General features: G+C 47.6%; 1 protein-coding gene across 2 annotated transcripts in view; it reads left to right on the forward strand.

Moving 5' to 3' along the window:
• Positions 1-906: 906 nt before the first annotated feature.
• TMC7 (transmembrane channel like 7) overlaps positions 907-20,604 on the forward strand; it is a 50,180-nt gene continuing 30,482 nt past the window's right edge. The window contains exons 1-3 of one of the 2 annotated variants that reach the window (XM_019800989.2): positions 907-1,216; positions 17,011-17,254; positions 18,358-18,506. In XM_019800989.2, the coding sequence (XP_019656548.2) occupies positions 1,150-1,216; positions 17,011-17,254; positions 18,358-18,506 (460 nt within the window). In that variant the 5' untranslated portion in view covers positions 907-1,149. The remainder of the gene's footprint in view (positions 1,217-17,010; positions 17,255-18,357; positions 18,507-20,604) is intronic. The other variant, XM_011226504.3, reaches the window with a different exon arrangement.

Below are 20,604 nucleotides of genomic sequence, written 5' to 3' on the forward strand. Positions count from 1 at the left end.
CTGTTTTTTGATAAGCTTGACAATTTGGGAGAGTAGTAACCAAGTCTCCTGTTAGAATGTCTCACGTGTGGGGTTTGTCCGATGTTTTCTTATGATTGGACTGGGGTGACAGGTTTTGGGGAGAGAGACCCCCACAGGTCGTGTGGTTCTCATCACATCATTCCAGGAGTACATATATACCATCAACGTGACTTACCACTGTGGGTGCTGACCTTTTGAATGTCTGCCACAGTAAGTGTTTGCCAAATATAATCCAGGTAAAGTTACTTGCCCTCCTACCCATACTGCCTTGTTTAGGAGGAAATCACAGTGTGCAGCCCCCCTGTGGAGTGGAGAGTTAGGCTGGACCTCCTTGAAGCATCTATATAAATTATCCCGAATCCTTTTTTTTTTTTTTAAAGATTTTATTTATTTACTTGACAGAGAAAGACAGCGAGAGAGGGAACACAAGCAGCGCCCCAAATCATCTGGAATCCTGCACAGATTTACCTACACTTCCTCTTTTATGTATTTAATTTGGCAATTACTTACATACAAATGCACATAGAATTACATTTACTTCATCATTTTACATTTATTTATACTCGGCAACTACTTTTCATTTGGCTTGACACTGGCCATGGATAGACGTCTAGCGATGAAACATGGATATGGTGTGTAATTTATAACACAAACTCATTACATGGTGAGACCCTCCCCTGCACCTCACTGAGCCTCCCAGCTCCCCAACCTCATTTACAAACATGTGCAAATACTCTTGTTTTCCCCCCTTCTTGGACCCAGATGGTAACTTACTAGATACACTTGTCCCTGTCATTTTTATTAATAACCCTTTTTAAATGTAGTAAGACATCCGGGAGGTCGCCCCTTATCTCGGCCGCTGGGTGGAGCCTTCCGGGGCTTGGGGCTCCGCAGCCGCGTCTCGGATCCCTACTCCCACCGCCCGCCGCTGGCACTTCCAACCCGCGCCTGGGCCCCCGGGGTTCGGCGGCGGCGCGCGCGAGGGGAAAGGGCCGCCTTGGCGGCGCGCCCCGCCCCGGCCTCTGTGACGTGCGCGCCGGAACCTGGAATTTCGGCTCCGGGAGCTGGCGGCGGCGGCAGCAGCTGGAGCGGGTCTCCGGCGGCCTGTCGGGGGCGCGGGGCGCAGACATGAGCGAGTCCAGTGGCAGTGCGCTCCCGCCAGGCAGGCACAGCAGGCAGCCCTTCATCCACCCAGGTAGGGCGGTGGGGACCGCGCTCCCGGCGGCCGGCGGGCGAGCTGCCGGGAGCTTGGCGCGGGCCCAGCCCCTCGCCACCTGCCGGCGCCGGGAGCTTCTGGCTTTGGGGGAAAGTGGGTCTCTCTTACTCCTGGTCCCCCTCCTGCAACCCATCCTCGCCCAATTCCGAGGGCGCATGCCCTCTCCCAAAAGAAGCATCAGAGTGGGAGTCCCGACCCTGTGGTGCCTTCCCGTTACTGCTCTAGGGATCCCTTCACTGTTAGCTGAAAAGAGTGTGAGAGCCCCGCCAGCCCTACCATTCTGCCACGAGGTTGCCTGCCTCCCAAACATATCAGGCTTTACAATTAGACAGACTTGGAAACGAATTCTGCCTTGGCTGTTTATTGCTGTGTGATCTTTGGTAAGTGGCTTGCCTTCTCTGAGCCTTGGATTCTTCAGCAGTAAAATGGGACGAGGATGTTGGTGGGATCAGTTGAGAGAAAAATATGTGAAGTGCCTAGTACAGCTCCTGGTACATAGAAAGGCACCAAAAATGGTAGCCAGCCAAATGTTATAATCTTTGTCCTTTTTTACTGAGTAAAATTTACAGTGACGTGTAAACTCTGTGAATTTTTACATAAACATGTACGACTGCCACCCGTTGGAGATAGAAAAGTTGCCAGGGCCTAGGGGGGCTTCCTTATAGCATTCCCATCTTACATTTGCTCGTAACAAAACACAAGACCCTGCTATGAGTTTTATGAGCAGTGTTTCCTCTATTTCAATTTGAGAATAGAAGTTTTGTTACAAGGATTTAGTAAACCATGAGTGTAGATTTGGGCATTGGGCCCCTCTGATTGGATTGTTCTCTACGTCTAGAAGAAGAAAAAGAAGAAAGACGTCTAGAGAGATCCAAACACTGGAAACTTGCTCAGGAATCAGAAAACAGAAGTCAGGTTCCTTTTGACGCTAATTATTTTCTAGCACATTATTAATAGTGCTGGCGTCAGCTTAACTTCAGCCTTTCAATGATAGCCATTCAAGTATTTTTCTAGTTGGTTTCCATTTATCTTCCTCTTATTTTAGCATAGTCCATCACAATTAAGATGCTGGCCCTGGTTTCCCTACAGAGGGCGTGAGATTCATCTATCTTGGATCTTTGCTGGGTGTTAAAGGAGACTCTCTAAGCATCTTTTTTAGAAGTATCATAACTGGCCTCTCTGACTCAAAGGTCTTCCTGTACCTCAGACAAATGATGCTTTATGACCTTGTATCCACCAGCATGGCTGGGAGGCTCAGAAGGGACTGTGTTTGTAACTTTGTTGTACTTTGTAAATGGTGACCCACTGCATGGGCATCATGGGAGGACAGTTGGAGCGGGCAGGAGACAAAGGGGTTCTGCTTTACAGATTGGGAAATATGCATCCTTCTAAATGATAAAACAGATCATATCATTCCCCTTCTTAAGTTAAAGAATTGTGCTAAGGCTAAACTCCAGGGTTTTTAAAAATTTTTTTATTTTTTAAAGATTTTATTTATTTATTCGACAGAGATAGAGACAGCCAGCGAGAGAGGGAACACAAGCAGGGGGAGTGGGAGAGGAAGAAGCAGGCTCATAGCGGAGGAGCCTGATGTGGGGCTCGATCCCATAACGCCAGGATCACGCCCTGAGCAGAAGGCAGACGCTTAACTGCTGTGCCACCCAGGCGCCCCTAAACTCCAGGTTTTAATGTGGCTGGTAAGGCCTGGTGATTTCATCCCAGGCCATCTTTCGAGATCCTCATTACCTATGACCCTCCCTTAACCTGTCCAGCTCCAGCTACACTTGCTGCCTTTCCATTCCTCCAACATGCAGTTACTGCCTCGGGGCCTTTGCACCAGCTATTCTCTTTGCCTGGACTACATATCTCTTTGATCTTCTTATGGCAGCTTCTTCCTCCTCCTGTCAGATCTCTGCTCGAATGTCACCTCAGAGAGGCAGACCTCTGGAGCCCCCTTGTCTGAAGAAGGCCCCCATCTCTCTTCCCCTAACTGGTTTCCTTGCTTATTTCTTCAAAGCACCTACCACCATCTGAAGACATCTTGTTTGATTGTTTTCTTGTCTATTAGCTGTCTCTCCTTCTAGAATGTGGGTGCCATGAAAAGCAGGGACTTTGTCTTCTTCTCCTAAGACCTAGAACAGCATCTGGCACATAGTAGGTGACAAATATATGTTGAATGAATGAATGGGTGAATGAAGTGTATCCAAAGCCACCCTGGCAGCCATGGTGTAGAGGTTGAGAATCTGGACTCTGGATTCCCCAATGCAAATCCTCATTTTCCATGTCCTGGTCTTGTCTTTGGGCAAGGCACTTAAGTGCTTCATACTTCTGTTTCCTTAGGTATTAAATGAAAGTCATGATAGTATCTACTTCAGGGGGTCAGGGGGTCAGTATAAGGATTAAGAGAGTTAATTAACACCAAAAAAAAACCTTGGTGTAAGTACTTATATTAAGTTATCTATGCTGTGTAACAAATTATCCCCAAATTTAGAGGCTTAGAACAGTGATAATCACTTCTTATTTCACATTTTCTGCAAGTTGGGAATTTGGGGATAACCTGTCTGGTTCTGGCTCAGAGTCTATTACGAGGTCGGACTCATGGTGTCGGCCAGGGATGCAGTCCTCTGAAAGCTTGTCTGGGGCCAGAGGATTCCTTCCAAAGATGACTTGCTCATAGGGATAGGAAATTGACCCTGGCTGTTGGCAGGAAGCCTCTCCATATGGACCTTCTAGAGGCTGCTTGAGCGCCTCGTGGACATGGCTTTCCCTGGAGCATGTGATCCAGGAGAGAGCAAAGAAGAAGCAAGAAGCCTTAATGTCTTTTATCTTCTGCTCTTGGAAATCACACCTTGTTATTTCTGCAGTATCTCATTGGTCACATGGATCAGCCCTGTTCAGTGTACAAAGGACCCATGTAAGGGTATGAGTGTCAGGGTGTTTGAGGGGAGAGGATCACTGGGAGCCACCCTGGAGATTGGCTGCCAGAGCACCATGTAAGTGTTAACTGTTGTTATTAACGTCTCTGTTCCCTACTAGATGATAAGCCCCAGGAGAACAAGGGCTGGGCCTGTTTGGCTCACCATCATGTCCCCATGCTTTGTACAATGCTTGGTGCATAGTAGGCCTTCAGTAAATATTAATTGAGTGGATGCCTTTCATGATTTGGTCCTATGATGCTTCTAGAGCCTGTGAAGTTCCCTCTGCCATGGGTGCCATTCATTACCTTATTGCATTATAAGGCATACTCCTCCTCTTTCAACTTGGTGTCATTTCCTCCTGGAAGCCTTCCCTGACTGCCTCCCCTCTCACAGGCTGGACTCTGTGTCCCTGCTCCGTGTCCACATGACCCACTGGCCTCGCCCTGTCCAAACATCTGTTGAGCTGTATTCTTACTTCTCTTGAGTTATATCATTTTTAAGAGCAGGGATTTTGGAATGGAACATACCCAAGTTCAGAGAGCAATTTGCCTCAGTTTCCACCACTGTAACTGAAGGTTCTGACAGGAGTAAAAGCTGGAAGACCACCTTCTCCCAGGGCCTTTAGAGAGGAATGTGTCTGTGAGCCGGTCCCTAGCTACCTCTCCTGACCCCTGCTGCTTTCCCTCCCCTGCCAGGCCCCAGCTACCCCCTGGTCCCTTGCAGTGTTCTCCTCCTTAGGTCTTGCAGTCACTATTCCTCCACCTGATCTCAGCTTGAATGTCACCTCCTCCAAGAGGCAAAGACCCTGCCCTATCTCAGGTGCCCCTCAGGAGGCATTTGCCCAGCCCCAGGTCTCTCAGCCCATGGTTCCTGGCATGTTCTATGTTTACTGCATGGAATGACTCTTGGTGGCTTTTCCCAAACATTTATCATATTCCGTCGGGTAAGAACTTCATCCTAGATCATCTTCAACTAGCACGCAGTCAGTGACTTTTAAATTGAGGTATGATTCACATAACAAAATCAACCACTTGAAAGTGTACAATTCAGTGGCATTTAGTACATTCACAGTGTCGTGCAACCACTGCCTCTGTCCAGTTCCCAGACATTTTCATCACCCCCAAAGGGAGCCCCGTGCCCATTAAGCTATCACTCCCTGCTGCCCCCTCCGCCCAGCCCCTGTCTGCCACCAATCTGCATTCCGTCTCTATGCATGTACTTATCCTGGGCATTGCTTATAAATGGGCTCATACAGTGGTGTGACCTTTTGTGACTGACTTCTTCACTTAGCGTAAATGGTGTTTTCAAGGCTTGTCCATGTTGTAGCCTGTGTCAGAACTTCATTCCTTTTTATGGTTGAATAATATTCCGTTGTATGGTTATACCTCCGTTTGTATATCCATTCACCCGTTGACGGACATTTGGATTGTTTCCGTCACTTGACTGTTAGGAAAAATGCTGCTGTGAGTGCTTCTGTACAAGTGTTTGAGCATCTGTTTTCAGCTCTCTTGGATGTATACTGAGGAGTGGAATCACTAGATCCAACGGTCATTCTGTGCTTCACTTTTTGAGGATTGGCCAAACTCAGGGACTCTTAACCCTCATGTGTTGCTGTGACCATTACGCCTTTGTTCATAGGGGGAACCCAAGTGCCTCAACCAAGATGGGCTGATTGTCATTATGTCGTGGCCGGATGGGATTGCAATTTATGAGATAGCTTCAAAGCCACTTGCCTCTCCTCTCTCCTCAAGGGGCACCAGTCTGGGGAACGGTGACTGTATTCGGATTGACCCCATTTTCCGCAGGGTGGAACTCAGTCTGGGCCTTTGGAGCAGGAACACTTGGAAGGGTAAAGGGATAAAACTAAACAGCCTCTTTAGACTCCTGTGCAGGGGTCTGGGACCTGGTTTGTTTTTTGTTTTTCTTCTGTTTTTAAGATTAAATAAAGAGGACACCTGGCATTAGTTTTTATGAAGCCTGCCCGGCCCAGGTACAAATCCCAACGTGGCCCATTATCGGGTGTGTGACCTTAAGCAAGTCCTGTGACCTCTCTGACCTTCAGTTTTCTTCTCTGTGAAATGGGGATAATCATACCCTTATCTGCTAGGGTCACTGAGAGGATTTTTTTTCTTTTTTTTTAAAGATTTTATTTATTTATTTGACAGAGAGAGAGAGAGAGACAGCCAGTGAGAGAGGGAACACAAGCAGGGGGTGGAAGAGGGAGAAACAGGCTCCCAATGGAGGAGCCTGATGTGGGGCTCGATCCTAGAACACCAGGATCACACCCTGAGCCGAAGGCAGATGCTTAACGACTGAGCCACCCAGGCGCCCCAGGATTTTTTTTTAAGATTGATTGATTTATTTTAGGGAGAGAGCTTGCATGCCCAGGGAGCACTGGGGGGAAGGGCAGAGGGAGAGGATCCCAAGCAGACTCCCCACTGAGCATGGAGCCCAACGCAAGGGATCAAAAGCAGGACACTGAGCTCATGACCTGAGCCAAAATCTAGACTCGGCCGCTTAACCGCCTGAGCCACCCAGGCGCCCCCAGTTCATGAGAGGATTTAATGAGATAAGCATGTTGAAGAGTTAGTACCACACACCTGGCACGCACTGAACGGTCAAATGGTACTGTTGCTATTATTATTATATTATTATTATTTGGGCCTTCTCTAGCCTTAATATTATAAGACTTGGTAATTTCATATACCGTATGCCTCTACTTTCTGGGGTTATGCTATTAGTTATATAGTTAACAACTCTTTGGGTTGTTTGAGTCTGACACATTGTCTTAAACTGGAAGACCAGTTACCATTGACCCTACAGTGTTTATTTTGTTCCCCTTACCTGCTAACCCCATTTGTTAGGGTCACTCCTCACCCTTAAAGGTGTCCCAGGAGGGAGGGATCTTCTGCAGGTCTGGACACAGCCAGAGACTGCACAGGCCATGAAAGGCCATGAAAGGCCACGATGGTTCTCTGGTGAGCCAGCCGGCCATCTGACTTGAGTTGTTTTTTCCCCTCTGTCTGAAGAGGCTGAGTGAGCTCTGCCCAGCAACTCAGGCCAGATTAGGCCCAAAGGCCCTCGGTGGCTTTTTTTGTTTTTGTTTTTTTTTTCAGGAAGTGAAGAATTTAGAGGGATAAAAGGGGGAAATGACTTTTCAGTGTTGTAAGCTTTGTTGCAATCTGGTTGCTTTTTAAAGGAGCTTTGTTTGCGTGTGGGACCACCCAGACCTTCGGTGGGGCTCCCCCTCCCACCAGCAGGAGGAGAAGGAGGAGGAGGAAGGGAACTGACCTTGTCTCAACCATGACCCAGTACCAGGCGAGGAACCGAGTAGTGAGAGAGACAGGCCAGAGACATGCTTTCAGGAAGCGTCGGGTCAAGCAGGGGAAACGCCCACTGAACAGGTAAAGAGGAAAAGAGGGTAGTTAACAGCTAACCATAACTGCTGAGAAGGAAATGAAGGGGTGATGAGCTAGAGAGGGGGAGGGCCTACTTAGCTGAGGTGGTCAGAGAGGTCTCTCCGAGGTACGGACTTCTGGGCCCAGCAAGAGCACAGGGCGGAGGTGGGCATGATGTTGGTGTATTTGGGGAGGGCACAGGCTGGAGCCTACAGGAGGAGAGGGGACGAGGTCGGGCAGGCAGGAGCCAGTTCCTGGGGATCTGGTCGGTCCCAATNAGGAGAAGGAGGAGGAGGAAGGGAACTGACCTTGTCTCAACCATGACCCAGTACCAGGCGAGGAACCGAGTAGTGAGAGAGACAGGCCAGAGACATGCTTTCAGGAAGCGTCGGGTCAAGCAGGGGAGACGCTCACTGAACAGGTAAAGAGGAAAAGAGGGTAGTTAACAGCTAACCATAACTGCTGAGAAGGAAATGAAGGGGTGATGAGCTAGAGAGGGGGAGGGCCTACTTAGCTGAGGTGGGCAGAGAGGTCTCTCCGAGGTACGGACTTCTGGGCCCAGCAAGAGCAAAGGGCGGAGGTGGGCATGATGTTGGTGTATTTGAGGAGGGCACAGGCTGGAGCCTACAGGAGGAGAGGGGACAAGGTCGGGCAGGCAGGAGCCAGTTCCTGGGGATCTGGTCGGTCCCAGTCAGGCGTTTGACTTTGGACTCACCTGGGTAGGTTTCTTTAATTACTCACGGCAACTCGCGAAGTGTGATTTGTCCATTTTACTCCCTCTGGAAACTGAGGCTCTGAGAAGTTACTGACAAGCTACTGAAACGGAAGGACATTAATGTTGTGACTCTAGAGCCTGTTCATTTGACAGGTGTTTATTTCAGATGTGCCAGGCACCATGCTCATTGCTGGGGGTGTCGGAGTGAAAAAGACACACGGAAGCCTTTGCCCTCAGGGTTCAGACCTTGGCTCAACCTTGGGCAGAGTTCTTCTCCGAACTTTCTATGTTGCAAAATAAAGGTAACACGCAAGAAGGACCCATGCGGTAAAGTGATGGTGAGGGTCACAGGAGATGAGTATGTACGGGGTTTGGCCTAATCATGGTGCATGGTAAATGGTCAGTAAAGTCTAGCTGTTTTTGTTATTGCTTGCGGGAATGTTGGAAATCTTTTTTGGAGAAGTCTTGGCAAGGAAGATAAACACTCCACGTAAGGAGTAGTAGTGTGGTCCATAGTAAGATCCCTCACAGCAGGGGCGCCTGGGTGGCACAGCGGTTAAGCATCTGCCTTCGGCTCAGGGTGTGATCCCGGCATTGTGGGATTGAGCCCCACATCAGGCTCCTCTTTTTTTTTTTTTTAATTTTATTTTATTATATTATGTTAATCACCATACAGTACATCCCCAGATTCCGATGTAAAGTTTGATGCTTCATTAGTTGCACATCAGGCTCCTCTGCTATGAGCCTGCTTCTTCCTCTCCCACTCCCCCTGCTTGTGTTCCCTTTCTCTCTCTGGCTGTCTCTATCTCTGTCAAATAAATAAATAAAATCTTTAAAAAAAAAAAAGATCCCTCACAGCAAATATAAAATCTTTCTGTGCATTGAGTTCATCAGTAAATAACCGAATGTATGGCACAATGTGCTCTAAGCCAAGGGTCTGCACACTACAACCCAAGGGCCAAATTCAGCCTGCCACCTATTTTTATAAATAAAGCTTTATTAGAACACAATCATGGCCATTCGTTTATGGATTATGGCTGCTTTCCTGCAACAATGGCAGAGATGAGCAGTAGTTGTGACAAGAGACTGGGTGATAATAGTAAGGAAATTATAAGGTTTGCCGACCTCTTTTCTAAGCTTATAGTAGCCATCTAATCCTCAGGATGGTCCTGTCAGATGAGAACTATTGTTGCCATTTTACAGGTGGGAAAACTGAGGCATGGAATGGTGCTCTTAACCACTCTGTCTGTCTCCTCCTCAGACAGACAGAATCTCAGTGATTGTTCCATGGATAGCCCACCGGATGCTCCACCCACTTGAACACTGGGAAACTTGGGTTCAGGGCCCAGCGTCACTCTGATTCCCCGGTTAGTCACTCCTCTTGAAGACTGTTTGCTCATCTGGTCATAAAGCCTTGGACCCAGCCAGTCCCTAGGCCCCACCCAGATGCCAGGTGGTGTGACTCATTACAGGTCCTCCCAGCCTAGCAGTTCTGAAGTCTGGCAGAGGGAGGAGGCTCCCAAGGCCCCTGGATCCTTCCCTCTCAGACTAGGCTTTGGACTCCAGAGAACAAGGCCTCTCTACATGGTCCAGTGCACTAGCCACATGAGGCTATGCCAATATAAATTTAATAAAGTCTGATAAAGTTAAATATTCATTTCTTTAGTCTCACCAGCCACATTTCAATGGCTCAATAGCCACGTGTGGCTAGTGGTCACCATAGCGGACAGTGCAGATATAGAACATGTCTGTCATTGCAGAAGGACAGTGCAGCCTGGCATATGATGCCCTGGCATGGGATATAGCCATGCTAACCTGCGCAGCTCAAGGACAGAAATAGCCACAGGGCCGGCCAGAGAGATCTTGTTAAATCTCAGTCCGATTATGTCATTCTGCTGCTCAAAACCCCTCCTGGCTCCCACCTTACTCGACTAAAATCCAAAGTCCTCTCCATGGTCCATAGATCCTGTGTGGTCTGACTTGTTTCTCCCCAGGTCTGTTACCCTATCACTCTCTTTTCTACTGACTCTCCTTCAGCCACACTGACCTCTCTCCTGTTCCTTGAACTGGCTGGGCACAGTCCTGCCTTGCCCTTCTCTCTCCCTTGGATACTCTTCTCCCAGAGAGCCACATGGCTCTTTCCCTCCCTTCCTGTAGGCTTTGCTCAAACCCATCCCTGTGTTATTTTTCTCCACACACTGTCAGCCTCTGAAATATATCATTCTTCACTTGTTTACTGTTGGTCTCCTCTGGCTAGAATGTAAGTCCCATAAAGGCAAGGGAATTTGTGTCATATTCAAGGCAATGTCCCAGTCTTAGAATAATGCTTGGCTGGCACATAGCAGTTGCTCAGTAAATGTTTTTGAGTGAGCGACTGAATGAATGGATGGATGGGCAGGTGTGTGGCCTTTCCAGGAGGAGGGCAGTGATAAAACTCTGGCCTTGGACCACTTGGTGGGAGATGTCCTAGCAGCTTCAACTAGATCCTCTCGACTGTGAGCCCTTGGATTAGGGTTAGGGTGAGCTGTGAGCAAAAATTATTTGAGGTACTCCACCCCCAGTTAGCATCCAAAATAAAAATAATGTCAAAAAGTATGAGTGGAAAGAAGACCAAAAAGTTTTGAAATCAATGTCTACATTGCCTTATTGGTAATCTCACAATGAATGTGCACGAGCCATTTGATCATTTCTTGAGAAATAAAATCAGAGCACGCTTCTAATAGGGCTCATTTGTGTGAAGTAACTTAAATAGAAGGATGTAATATACCAGTCATTTTTTGCCAGCTTATTTTTTTTCCTTTAAAATTTTTCTTCAATTATGAAAAAAATACATCATCCATGTAGAAAAGAATAATATTCAGTGCTTAAATTCCTTAAATCTTTTTCTCCCTTTTTGGTGCCCCTGCTTTGCTGGTGTGCTAAACTACACACATTGGTTTGCCTGGTAGGTGAGCCAACATTGCCTGTACCCCACGCACCAGGTTCATTCATTCATTCATTCATTCATTCAGCAGGTGTTTATTGAGCATCCAGCATATGTTGGGTTCTGTACTAGACCCTGGGGACTCAGCAGTGCAGGAGAGAGATGGGCTCCCTGCCCCCTTGATGGTTGCTAGCCCTAGGAGCGGAGGGAGGGGGTCAGAGACAAGGTGCATGTGAACAGTTAGGGAGGAGGATAGAATTAGAGATGAGTGCAGTGGGATGGGCACTCGAGAGATAAGGTTGAAGGATTGAGTGAAAGCTCACTGAGTCAGGAAGCAAGTCTGCAAACCTTCCTCCTCTCTAGAACCTCATGCAGAGAGGGGCTCCATGCAGTTTGTCGAACAGAACTCATTCCCCCAGCGGCTGGCAAGAGGCCTGAACCAGATGACCCAGAAGGTCCCTTCTTGCCGGGAGTTTCCATGATTCTGCGAGTGGGAAGAAAAACCCTGAAGTGCACCCAGCACCAAATACGGTTGGGCTAGGTTCTTGGCAGGCACTCAAGGAAGGCTGGTGGTGATTTTAGTCCCATTTAGATCACAATTGGCCTGTGCCCACATCCTGGGAGTGTTTTTGCCTATGGATAGGATCTCGTGGCCTGTGGAAAGAGCTGTCAAGAAAGTTGGGACCTAAGGATGCTCTCCAGGTGTCCATGCCTCTGCCCATTCATTCATTCATCTTTCAGGTAGAGGGCTCTCCATGAGCAAGACACTGCTCTAAATCTCTGAGAGACTAACTTTGTTCTTAAACTGGAAGCATGCCAGGTATCAGAACTGGGTACTTAATGCCCACCCCTGCCCCCACATCTCCTGTAATTACCCAACCATCCTCCCACCTAAATAATAATCTCCTAATTGCTGAAATCCAGCTCCAATGGCCAACAGATTCAAGACATTCCTAGATGAAGGCACCCCAATGTCTCAGACATGCTCCTGTGCCCCATGCAGATGGCCAACAGGCAGCCCACACACTGACCACAGGACTTCGTTGGCCATACTGATGACACTGTCAGCAGGACCAACTCAGTAGAGCATCGGACAGTAACTATAATGAGACATTCTTATTCTCTAAGGATGAGAAAAACAAGGCTCTGAGAGATGATGCAACCTGTCTTTCTAAGAAGATAGAACCGGGAGTCTGTCTTAACAGCAAATCCTTGGGCAAGCCGCCATTTCTCTGGGCCCCAGTTTCCCTCTTGAAAAGCTGGGGCAGTGAAGCCTTCTCTGGCTTCCGCTGCAGGTGGGTGTGGGAAATCAGGTGAGGTCATGCTTTGACAGATGTGTGGTCCTGTATGAAAATGAGCAGAGGTGGATTTTCGTGATAGAGACAATGATGCCTGTGTTCAAGGTATGCTTGTGATTTTTGTCTCTATTTGAAGATGAAGCACTTCCCAAGAACGTCTGAAGAGGAAAAGTCGCTCCTTTTCGATGATGGCCATTTCGAAACTACAGTTTGCCACCAGGGACTGTTGTTATGGAATATGAATAGGAGTATATGGAGGAGCAATGAAGTGTAGTGTTCCCGAAGCACTTTCAAACCCATGGCCCACCGGATCATTTCATGCTGAGGACCTCAGCTTTGGCGTTTGGCAGACCCGTGATAGGTTCCTCATTCCAACACTTACCAGCTGGGTGAGTGGGCAAGGCCCTTCACCTCTCCAAACCTCAGTTTCTTCATCTGAAAAATGGCATGATTCTATTTAAAGAGTAGTTCAGAGTATTAAGTGTCATGACACATAGTGAGTACTCAGATAGCCTGGCACAAGGTAAGTGCTCAGGAAATCCTAGTTAATATTATTGGAGGTGTTTGTAACGCCACCCTCATAATCACGCTGATGAGGTCCGTGGTATTATATACCCCACGCCTGAGGAGAGAAACATGCGACCCTGGGGTGGCCTGCCTAGCGGGTGACAAGTCAACCCAGGCTCCAGCTCCAGCCCTCAGTCCCTGACCCTACAGTTGACGAATACAAAGACCTTTGTTTGTGGATAATAAGAGCTCTTTGTTGCTGTCCAGAAGGAGTGGCCTCCAGCCAGGGCCTGGACCCTTTAGCCCCCAGGCCCCCGCCCGCCCCACCACCCACGTTTGCTCTAGGGAGCTGCTGTTACTAATGGAAGTGGATCATATCCTCAGGGTACGCAGGGAATAGGGAAATGGAAGGTTGAATGAGATTCGCTGGCTTGCGCTTGGCAACTGGTAGGGCTCCAGGCGCGTGTCTGTGTGTCATCTGCAGTGGGACAGCTGTTCCGTTGTGTCTGAACGTGCCCATCAGAGAGGCCAGCATTACAAATCCGCACTGTCAGACTCCAGCTCAGACAGCAAGGCCTTGGCTTCCCCTCCCCAGCGCTCCCTCCTCCCTTATTAGCTCTAAGTACGTTTATGGAGCCCACTGCGTGCCAGGGGCTATGCTGGGTGTTTCTCCCCATGTGGTTGCCTTTAATGCTCCTAAGCTGGCCCCTGTGGTGGGTCCCGTGCTTGGCCGGGCAGCCTCCAGGGTGATCCTTGAAAATGTGGTGAGATCTCCTCTGGCTTCCGCTCCTAAGCCCTCGGTCCTCCACATCCAAGCATCGCACGGGGCCCACAGAGTCTGACTCAGTCTGGCCCCAGGCACCTCTCAACCTCTGCTTTTCCATGCTCCCCACTTACCTATGGGTGTCAACACGCTACTCCAAACGTGATGGCTTATGCTGATTCTGTGTGCCGGGAGATCGGCAGGGCATGGAAGAGATGGTTTGCTCTGCTCTGTGTCCTGTCTGTTGGGTCTGGAGCTTCCAGAAGACCTCTTCATGACCATGGCGGTGCTCTGAGGATGACCTAAGGGCTGGGGACTGGCGGCAACAGCTCGCTGGGGTCAGAGCCAGAGACTTTGGGTCTCGCTGTCCACTGTTTTCTCGGTTTTCTTCCTTGGACACTTGCGGCCTCTTCCTCTCCACATGGTTGTACAAACAGCATTGCCAGATTTCTTACACGACAGCCTTGTGGTCCCAACAGTGCAAAAGTGGGAACTTCCAGGCCCTTTTAAGGCTTGAGGCTGGAATTGGCAGCGCAACATTTCTGTTGCGACCTCTGGCTAAAGCAAGTCACAGATCCAGCCAGATTCAAGGGGAAGGGACTGCAGAGGGGCTGGTGGGGCTCATCAGAGTTCAGCAACAACAGAGCCTGTTAGGCTCCTGTTCATTCATCTTCTCCAGCCACATAGGCCTCCATGCTCTTCCTCAAGCATGCCGTACACACCCCCACCTCAGGGCCTTTGCACTTGCTGTTTCCCTCTCCTGGGATGCCCTTCCCCAGATATCCAACGGGCTCATGCCCTCTATTCTGCCTCAGCTTAAATGCTACTTTAGTACAGAGACCATTCCTGACCCACCTTCTCAGAACCTGCATACTCCACCTATCACCTTCCTCCTTACCCCACTCTATTTTTGTTTTGGCATAATATTCATTACCTATTTACTCTCTAATCTTCCCCTGCCCCCACTGCAGAATATATATGCCATGTGTGCAGGGCATTTGCTTTGTTCATGGCAGTATCTCTAGCTCCAGGTCTGATACATGGTAGATAACATTTACTGAATGAATAAGTATTTGAGATGAGGAAACTGAAGTTCAGAGGTTAAGTAACTTTCCCAAAGACACACACTATTAATAATCAGACCTGGGATTCAAACCCAAGCAATTAAGCGTCTAATATTAAGCCTTAGAAGTTTTGCTGCCTATAGGGGTAATTGCTTAGGTAATTATGGCTGTTTCCTACTTCCTCTCCCTGTGTCCTGTCTCCATTCAAGGTAGTCTTTCCACAACTAAAATTGGATCAGGCATAAAACCCATGTTGAAGGTAGCGTCCCTCAAGTTCACTGGAAGGCCCTCCCTTCTTAGACCATTGCATAAGGCACAGCAAAACTTGGCCCCCCAGCAGTGGCCTGATGTAGTAGAACAAATATAGATGTTTGAGTCAGGCAGACTTGGTTCTGTTTTCAGTGCTCCTACTCACAGGTTAAGCATGGGCAAATTAGTAATGTCATCCATCCATCCATCCATCCATCCATCCATCTTCCCGTCATCCATCCATCCATCCATCCATCCGTCTTCCCATCCATCCATCCATCTACCCATCCATCCATCCATCCATGCATCCATCCATGCATCCATCCATCAATCTTCCCATCCATCCATCCACCCATCCATCCTCCCATCCATCCATCAGTCTTCCCATCCATCCATCCACCCATCCATCAATCTTCCCATCCATCCATCCATCCATCCATCCATCAATCTTCCTATCCATCCATCTTCTCGTCATCCATCCATCCATCCATCCATCCATCAATCTTCCCATCCATCCACCCATCCATCCATCCAACCATCTATCCATCTTCCTATCCATCCATCCATCCATCCATCCATCCATCCATCCATCCATTGAGCATTTATTGAATTCCTTTCTGAATCAAGGATGGTGCTAGGTCCTGGGGTGCAGTGGTGAAGACATCATCACAGTCCCTGCCTTCCAAGAACTTCCAGTCTCCTGGAGGAGACAGATGTACTCACACAGTTACACAAATTTATTTATAAATATTATGTATTTATTAACAAATTATGATGTGCTGTAAAGGACTTAGTGTGTGTGTGGGAAATGTGTAACAAGGCACCTGTAATAGTGCAGTGGGGCTGGGGCAGTTTCCCGAGGAAATGACGTGTGAGTAGGAACTAATAGGATAAATAGGTGTGCCAAGTTCATTCCAGGCAGAGGGAACAGTATATGCAAAGGCTCTGAGGAGGAGGAAACAGGGCCTGTCTTAGTATCTGAAAGATCCTAAAAAATGTGTAGTTGGAGGGCAGAGAGCTTGAGGAACTGCAGACACAGGCAAGAATCTGGTTGCGCAGGGCTTTGAGGACCTGGGCGTGGGGTTGGGGAACCTGTCAACTTTATTTTCTCATCTGTAAAATGGAACTGATAATAGTACCTACCTCAGTATGTGTGAGCATCTGTGGTCAGCTGGGTGACAGCTGGCTGCAGGCTGGCCTGGGATGGTCTCAGCGGGGGCAATCGTCCCTGCACCAATTGGTCTTAGCCTCTAGCAGGTTAGCGTGGGCTTGTTCACATGGCAGCAGCTGGGATGCAGAGCGCAGCAGAAGCAGGCAAGCCTTAGAACTGGCCAGCATCACTTCCACTGCATTCTGTTGGTCCGAGTAGATCCCACGGCCAGCCCAGATCCATGAGTGCATGTGAAGCTCTTAATACAGTGCCTGGTGCACGGGAATTGCTCTGTCAATGCTATTATTATTACTGTTGCTGCTGATGGTATCACTGTGAATTTGCATAATGCTTTATGCTTTTCGGAGTTTTATCCTATACATCATTATAGCCTACATTTTGGGAAGGTAGTTGGGGCAAATAGTACTAGTCCCATCAGACAAATGTAGAGGAGTTTAGATAGCTGCCCGAGGCCACACATTTAGCTTGTGGCTGCATCCAAACACTAGAACTCAGATATCATGTAACCTAAACCACATTTGCACACGAAGCTGCTGACAGTGAACCCATTTGCAGATTATGGCGTTGTCGTGAACACAATCCTGGTAAGCAGAATAATGAAGGCACAAATGCTCTTGTCAGTGGCACAGGCTAGTGACCATCTGTGGGAGTTAGGTATGGCCTCTGAGATGCAAGTCTCTAGGCAAATTTTTTTTTTCTGGCTCCCAAGCTCACTGGGGTCAATGATGGTTCTCTCTCTCTCTTTTTTTTTTTTTTTTTTTGCCCAGAGAACCTGTCTTTGGACTCCAGTTGCTTTTCTTCTCCACCTGTGAATTTCCTTCAAGAATTGCCAAGCTATCGGTCCATTGCACGCAGGAGGACTACCATTCTTTCCCGAGACAAGCAAAGTGGCACTTTGCTGAAGCCAACAGACTCTTACAGCTCCCAGCTGGAGGGAGGAATCACCGAAAACCTCAATGGCCAATCGATTCGGAAGTATGCACTGAACATCTCTGAGAAGCGGAGGCTAAGGTTTGTTTGGTGGCCATCTAGAAGGCATCTGATGTATGTTTTGGGCAGAGGTGTGTTTTATGCATGGAATGCATTTCCTGAAAAGTTCACATAATTAGAAATGTATTACTTAGGGTCAGCCAAGCTGCAGTGACAAATTTATCCAAACATGTAGTAGCTTAACATATTAGAAGTTTCTTTCTTTCTTTTTTTTTTTTTTTTAAAGATTTTATTTATTTATTTGACAGACTGACAGCGAGAGAGAGAGGGAACACAAGCAGGGGGAATAGGAGAGGAAGAAGCAGGCTCCCAGTGGAGGAGCCCAATGTGGAGCTCAATCCCAGAATGCCGGGATCATGCCCTGAGCTGAAGGCAGACACTTAATGACTGAGCCACCCAGGTGCCCCTAGAAGTTTATTTCTTATTCACATACAAGTCCTGGGTTCAGATCAAGGGGGAACTTTGCAGTCATTCAGGGACCCAGGCTCCTTCCATCTTGTGGCTCTGCAACCCCCCAGAGCCTCATTGTTGTCTGAAGTTCCTCCCTGTTACCGCCTTCCCTCAGCCCCTGCCAACCACTGATCTATTCTTTGTCTCTAGATTTGCCATTCTGGACATTTCAGGTAAATGAAATCATACAATATGTGCCCTTTTGTACCTGGCTGCTTTCACTTCGCATGATGTTTTCAAGGGTCATCCAAGTTATGGCACGTATCACTATATCATTCCTGTTTATGGCTGGATGATATTTCATTTTATGGATGGGTATGCCTCGTTTTGTTTGTCCACTCATCTGTTGGTGGACATTTGGGTTGTTTCCACCTTTTGGCTATTGTGAATAGTGCTGCAATGAACATTTATGTACAAGTTTTTGTTTGGGACCCTGTTTTCAGTTCTTTGGGGGTATCTACCTAGGAGTGGGATTGCCGGGTCATAATGGGAATTCTGTGTTTACCATGTTGAGGAAAATCCAGACTGTTTTCTCTAGCAGCCACACCGTTGTACATTTCCACCAGCAGTGTATGAGGGCTCTGGGTTTTCCAGTCTTCTTGGCTGGGGTTTTATTTGATGCCAAGGCTTGATGATGCTTTCCTGATCATTGTCGTGACTGTTTTTTAATGCAGGAACATTCAGGAGACCCAAATGAAGTATTTATCTGAGTGGGACCAGTGGAAACGGTATAGCAGCAAGTCTTGGAAGAGGTTCATAGGGAAGGCTCGTGAAATGACCACCTACTTGGAGCTGTGGCGGAAGGACATTCGCAGCATAGAAGGTACCATACCCCCCACTCTGCATGTGCTCCTCTGCGGAAGACTGCTATACCTGGGGGAAAGTACAGCTTTGTTTTCTCTACCCTCTAGATGAAATTTAGCACTCCCTTCCATGATGAATGGGAGCAACGGCATCAGTTGAGACCAGCAGAACCTGTGTCCTTGTCACCGGGAAAATCAGATATTTTCCTGTGCCTTCCAGTTGTATTATCTTGGAATATCACTCATGCTCATCACTGCTTGGAAATTGCAGCAGTGACTCTGCAAGATTGGCCACTAGGTCTTCTTATTTAATGTGCTAATGAAGATGCATCTATTATTCTAGCACAAATTTGGTTTTTAATAGAACCATATGTCCATTTGTATTTGGTGCATTTTTTTTTATTTTTAAGATTTTTTTTTAAAGATTATTTATTTATTTATTTATTTATTTATTTGATAGAGAGAGACAGCCAGCGAGAGAGGGAACACAAGCAGGGGGAATGGGAGAGGAAGAGGCAGGCTCCCAGCGGAGGAGCCCAATGCTGGGCTCAATCCCGGAATGCCGGGATCGCGCCCTGAGCCGAAGGCAGACACTTAACGACTGAGCCACGCAGGCGCCCCTAGATTTTTTTTTTTCAGTAATGTCTACACCCAACACAAGGCTCAAACTTACATTCCTGAGATCAAGGGTTGCATGCTCTACCAACTGAGCCATCCAGATGCCCTTGTATTTGGTGCGTTTATTTTTTTATTTTGTTTTATTTTATTTACTTTTTGGATATATGATTCCGTTTATTTTTTTCCAATTTTTTATTTAAATTCTGGTTAGTTAACATATAGTGTAATATTTGGTGCATTTAAAATGTTATTCTGAGATGGGGTTCATGAGGCTTTACCAGACTGCCAAAGGTGCCCATGGCTCTGAAAATACTGAAGATCCCTACTTTTCCATACTGGTAAGAATTGAGTTGCAGTATGGTCAGTCAGCTAAGGCTGCTATAACAAAATATCATACACAGGGTGGATTCAACAACAGAAATTTCTTTTTTTTTTTTAAGATTTTATTTATTTATTAGAGAGTGAGAGAGAGCATGAGCGGGGGAAGGGGAGAGGGAGAGGAAGAAGCAGACTCCCCGCTGAGTGGGGACCACCCCCCCTCTCCACCACAGGGCTTGGGATTATGACCTGAGCTGAAGGCAGACACTTATCTGACTGCGACGCAGGTGCCCAAAAATATATTTTCTTATAGTCTGGAGACTGGGAGTTTAAGACCAGGCTGCCTTCTCACTGTGTCTTTACATCTTTGTGTGCTCTTGGAGACAGAGAAGGAGAAAGAGAGTGAGAGAGAGGGAGTTCTGATGCCTCTTCTTGTAAGGCCACTAAATCCCATCATGGGGACCCACTCTTAGGACCTCATCTAAACCTAATCACCTCCCAAAGGCCTCACCTCGAAATACCATCACATAAGGGGTTAGGGCTTCAGCATATGAATTTGGGGCAGAGTGCGGGGGTGGGAAGAGATACAATTCAGTCCATAGCAAGTATACAAAAACTGGAAGTTGTACCAAAATATAAAATTAGGAAAAAACATTGAAACATTTGGGTGACATAACAGAACCAGGGAGAAAATACCTCTTAGGATGACATCATTTCTACCATAAAGCAAAAACGATTTACAAACAGCTCCTCAAGGGGTGCCTGGGTGGCTCAGTCATTAAGTGTCTGCCTTTGGCTCAGGGCGTAATCCCGGCATTCTGGGTCAGTTCTGGGTTTGAGCCCTGCATCAGGCTCCTCTGCTGGGAGCCTGCAAAAACAAAACAAAACAAAACAAAACAAAAAACACCTCCTCAAATCCGCTTAAGTGGGAATTTTGTCAAGTTTGTAGGGAATGTGGTAGGATGAATGGAAGAAATGCTGTCATTATTACTATTTTAAGACCTACAAAATACTTGGGACGTTTGGGTGGCTCAGTTGGTTAAACGTCTGCCTGCGGCTCCGGTCCTGATCTCAGGGTTCTGGGATCAAGTCCCGCATCGGGCTCCTTGCTCAGCGGGAAGCCTGCTTCTCCCTCTGCCTCTGCAGCTCCCCCTGCTTGTGCTCTCACTCTCTTTCTTTCTC

This window comes from Ailuropoda melanoleuca, chromosome 10 (assembly GCF_002007445.2).
Source record: "Ailuropoda melanoleuca isolate Jingjing chromosome 10, ASM200744v2, whole genome shotgun sequence".
NCBI lineage: Eukaryota > Metazoa > Chordata > Mammalia > Carnivora > Ursidae > Ailuropoda > Ailuropoda melanoleuca.